This window comes from Vollenhovia emeryi, unplaced genomic scaffold (assembly GCF_000949405.1).
Source record: "Vollenhovia emeryi isolate VEMERY1.0 unplaced genomic scaffold, V.emery_V1.0 DF940315.1, whole genome shotgun sequence".
NCBI classification, from domain to species: Eukaryota; Metazoa; Arthropoda; class Insecta; order Hymenoptera; family Formicidae; genus Vollenhovia; species Vollenhovia emeryi.
The window spans coordinates 1-3,810 of NW_011966051.1; the positions used below are offsets into that span (position 1 = coordinate 1).

At 64.6% G+C, this 3,810-nt stretch overlaps 1 protein-coding gene across 1 annotated transcript; it reads right to left on the reverse strand.

The window, feature by feature from the left end:
- Positions 1-23: 23 nt before the first annotated feature.
- Positions 24-2,053, reverse strand: LOC105556127 (the record flags this gene model as incomplete). The annotated part of the gene is made up of 2 exons (XM_012003199.1): positions 848-2,053; positions 24-571 (listed from the first exon to the last, which is right to left on the reverse strand). Coding segments are annotated over exons 1-2 (1,754 nt in total), but the record flags the coding sequence as incomplete, so codon positions are not given.
- Between the last annotated feature and the right edge of the window lie 1,757 nt (positions 2,054-3,810).

Here is a 3,810-nt window from a genome sequence, read left to right on the forward strand (position 1 = left end):
CGATGCCCTCCTCCACCCTCCACCTGGTGATCAAGCGCATGGCCGAGGGGGTAGCCCATGTGATATCCACAATGGACTCCCCCTGCGTCCGCACGCAGGTGGGGTTCCGGCCCTCGTTCACGAGGACCAGTCCGTGCATCGCCGCCCATCTCGCCAGCGCCTTGCCCCTCCCGTTCGTGCGCCGGGAACCCCAATTTGTATGCCACGCATTGAAGGCCCCGGCCACGAGGACCGGCCTCGGACTCAGGCGTATGAGCGTCTGCCCAATGTCCGAAAGCCAGTCCTCAAACGGGGCGAGGCGTCTGGTGGGCCTCAAATAAGTCCCCACGACCGCGATGCGCCCCCATTGCACAGCAACGTGCCGGTCCCCTCGTTCGATGACGGTCATGCCGGGTCCTCCCGGCACCGACCGCCATCGGATCGCGACCGAGTCCCGCGCCAGCCCAACAGCCCAATATGGGCTGTTTTCTGGGGCGCGGTGGGGCTCGGACACGATCGCCAACGTGAACCCCCTCTCCATCATGCTTTGCTGGAGGAGCTCCTGCGCATGTGGAGAGTGGTTCACGTTGGCCTGGAAAAGGCCATATCCTTTTAGATTCAGACGAGGGGGGCGAGACATTGCTAGTTCTCATCCCCCCCGTCCGATGGGGCTTCGATCTCCATGGCTTCTGTGCTGGGGGCATTCTCCTTTCGCGCCAGTTGGCGCTGCGGTTGGGGCCTCTCGCCCATTTCACCGCCCCCCGTCTCCGTCCCCTCCCCCGTCGGCCGAACTTCGGCTGGGGGGGGGGGGGTCACCGGACGCTGGCGCTTGCTCCAAAATGCGCCGCTCCGGTGGCCTCCCGCGCACATTTTTCTGGGCGCAAGTCTTTGCGCCCAGAACGTGCGTCGCCGGTCTGCCCTTGTCCGTGCACAGCGGGCACTTAGGGGCAGACCGGCAATCGCGGGAGACGTGACCGGTTTCACCGCACCGGTAACACCTCCCGCTCCTATCAACCTCGCCGGGGCAGGTTGATCTTACGTGGCCCCTCTCGAGGCAGCTATGACAGCGCATAGGCCGCGCCTCGAGAAGGTCCACTCTGGCCGTTCCCCATCCGACCCGGATACGCCCCTTAAGGGACATCTCCCTCGCCGCGGTGAGGGGCAGGCGCATCCAGAGGCTGTGCTTTCCTCCAGCGGTTGGCTGCAGCGCTCCGCACTGCATGTCGGAGGCGCCACACCGCACAGCCTCTGCAACCCACCCCTTCACCTCTTCGACGTCCAAGGAGTCGTCGAGGTCGCGCAGGCGTACCTCGGCCATCCTCCTTGGACGGTCCACCCGCGTTCCTTCTTCCCCGAGGAAGACCCGCGTGATGTGCCCCGCGAGGAGGTCGGCCTTGTCGGCGTGGCCCTCCCCGGACACTTCAATGACCTTGGCACCGGTGGCGCCCGATCTTATGCTGACCAGGCCACCGATGCCAAGGTCTTCCAATTTGACCTCTCGCCGCAGTCTGGCCATGGCCTCACAGTAGTCCCCGTCGGGACGCGTGATGACCACGGCCGACGTGCGGGGGAGCCTTCTCCTCGGAGTCTTTTTGGGCGGGCCGCCAGCTTGCCCTTTTACTGGGGCACTGGGGGCGGCCGCCCTGGGGACTCCTTTGGCGGATTTCCATGCCGCCTTACTTTTCCTCGCAACTACCGCCGCGTAGGTCACAGCCCCCGCGGCGGGCTGGGAGGACTTGGCGTCTCGCCCAAGAGAGACCCCTGTCTCCTCGACGCCTTGCGTCTGCTGCGAGAGGGGGGCCTTCTTCTTCCTCTTCCTCTTGGACCCCCCCTCCACAGCATTCGCGGTCCTCTCGGGAGGCTCCTTAGCCCCTTTTGATCCGGCCCCGGGAACCGGGCGGTCCCTCACGGCGCCCCCTCCTCCCTTTCGAGGGTCGGAGGGGCCCGTTGCAGGGCCGCTATTACGGGCCCCGCCCCCGACCAAGGACCGGATCAAATCCTCCATCCTCTGGAGTCTCTGGTTGGTCTCCTTTTGAGACTGGCCGAGGACCTCCTGTATTCTCCTCTCCACCATCTCCCCTGTAATCTCCCCCGCCTTCCCAGGCAAGGGCTTCCCCGCCTGTTTCCGCGGGGCGTGGGGGGATGGTAAAGAGGAGTCCTTCGCGGGGGTTTTGGGGTTGGTCCGCTTTCTCGAGGCGGACCTCTTCCTCTTCCCCACCCGCGTTTTTCCCGCCCCCGACGTCGATGCCCGGGAAGTGTCCGCGTTGTTCGGCGTGACTACCTCCCAGGTCCTCTTTTCCGCGGACGGGTCGGCCGCCGTCTCTCCGGGGGGAGGAGACTCCATTGGCAGCCCATCAGCGGCCACCTCTGGCATCTCCTCCTCCCGTACCACCTCCCCCGTGGGGGTGGTGTTCCGCCCCGCTGATAGAGGGTCGGGGGGGGCGGCATCCTCCTCCGGTCCCGCTCCTCCTCCTTCTCCCTCAGGAGGCCGGCGACCTGAGCTTTGAGGGAGGTCAGCTCCTCCCTCATCTGCTCTTCTCTCTCGGTCGCCTCCCCACTCAGCCTTGTGAACAAGACATCCACGGCGACCCTGGTATACAGGGCCCCGTCCTTTATAAGGCCAACAAGAGTCCCCTTGAGGTTCTCGCTGACCTTAGCCACCTCGTCGATCTTGCTGCTGTAGTCGAGGACTTTCGCAACAAGATCGCGGGTGGGGAGCTGGGGGACCTGTTCCTCCAGCTCTCTTACCTTCTTCCGTCTCTCCGCGCCCTCGTATTTCCGAGGGTCATACTCTCCCTGTAGGATGCGCAGGTCCTCCCTAGACTTTTTTAGGGCTTGGGCTACCTCTTTGCGGGCTTTCATCTGAACGCCCTTTCCCGTTGTAGCCTTCCTGCCTCTGGGGTCCTTCTTTTTAAGGAGGGGGTTCTCCTCCACGCTGGAGGTGTCGGGGGGACGCTGTTGTTTGGCGTCTCTCCCTCTCCCGACACTTTTACTCCTCTTGATGGCCCCCGATTGGGACACGCATGACTTGACGCTAACGTCAGAGTCAGAGTTATGATCCCCCTCGGGGTCTACCACGCGAGCAGGGTCGTCGGGGTCGTCGACGACATCGCTGCTCACTGCCGATGGCGTCTCCCCCTCCTCGTCGTTTGTATCCGTCGGGGTGGGGGAGTCTCCGGTCCTCCTCGGGGAGGGGGAGCCCTTGGTCCTCGTGCGGATCTTGGCAGCGAGGGCCGTCCTCTCCTCCTCCTCCTCGAGGTACTCTTGACCATAGGCATCGGACCTTGTTCGCCGCGTATCCCTCTTCCGTCTTTGCCGGACCTTAAAGCTTTTGGGGTCAGCTTTATGACCCCTTAGTTTGCTCACGTCCAGGCGAGCGACCTTTACGCTCACAATCGTGGCACCGGATGGCTCTCCTGAGGGTCCAGGCTGATGTTGGCCCGTCCCGCCACCCTGTGCTCCCTGCGCGACCGCCGCATATGTCTGCGGTTGCGCGCCCGCCTCCTTCTCCTCTCCTCCCTCCGCTCCATCAAAAAATGTATGTGTGGCATCCATTTTTAGTTGATCCCCACTCCGCGCGAGGCTCCGCCGACCGGGGTATACCCCCACCGGGCCACGACCGACCGCGAGACATGACCACGGACGCCGGCGCAACCCGGGCCCCCGAGTTCCCTCGGAAGAGTCGGCATATGCCACAGGACGGGGGGATGCCGCACCCCGCCACTGGGCTCCAGCCCCTTACTCACCCCCACGCTCAGTGCGTGGGGGTTTTCAGGGGTTCCGCGCCTCCGACCTCGCAGACACCTCGCGCGTGCTTGCCAAGCGGGGGGG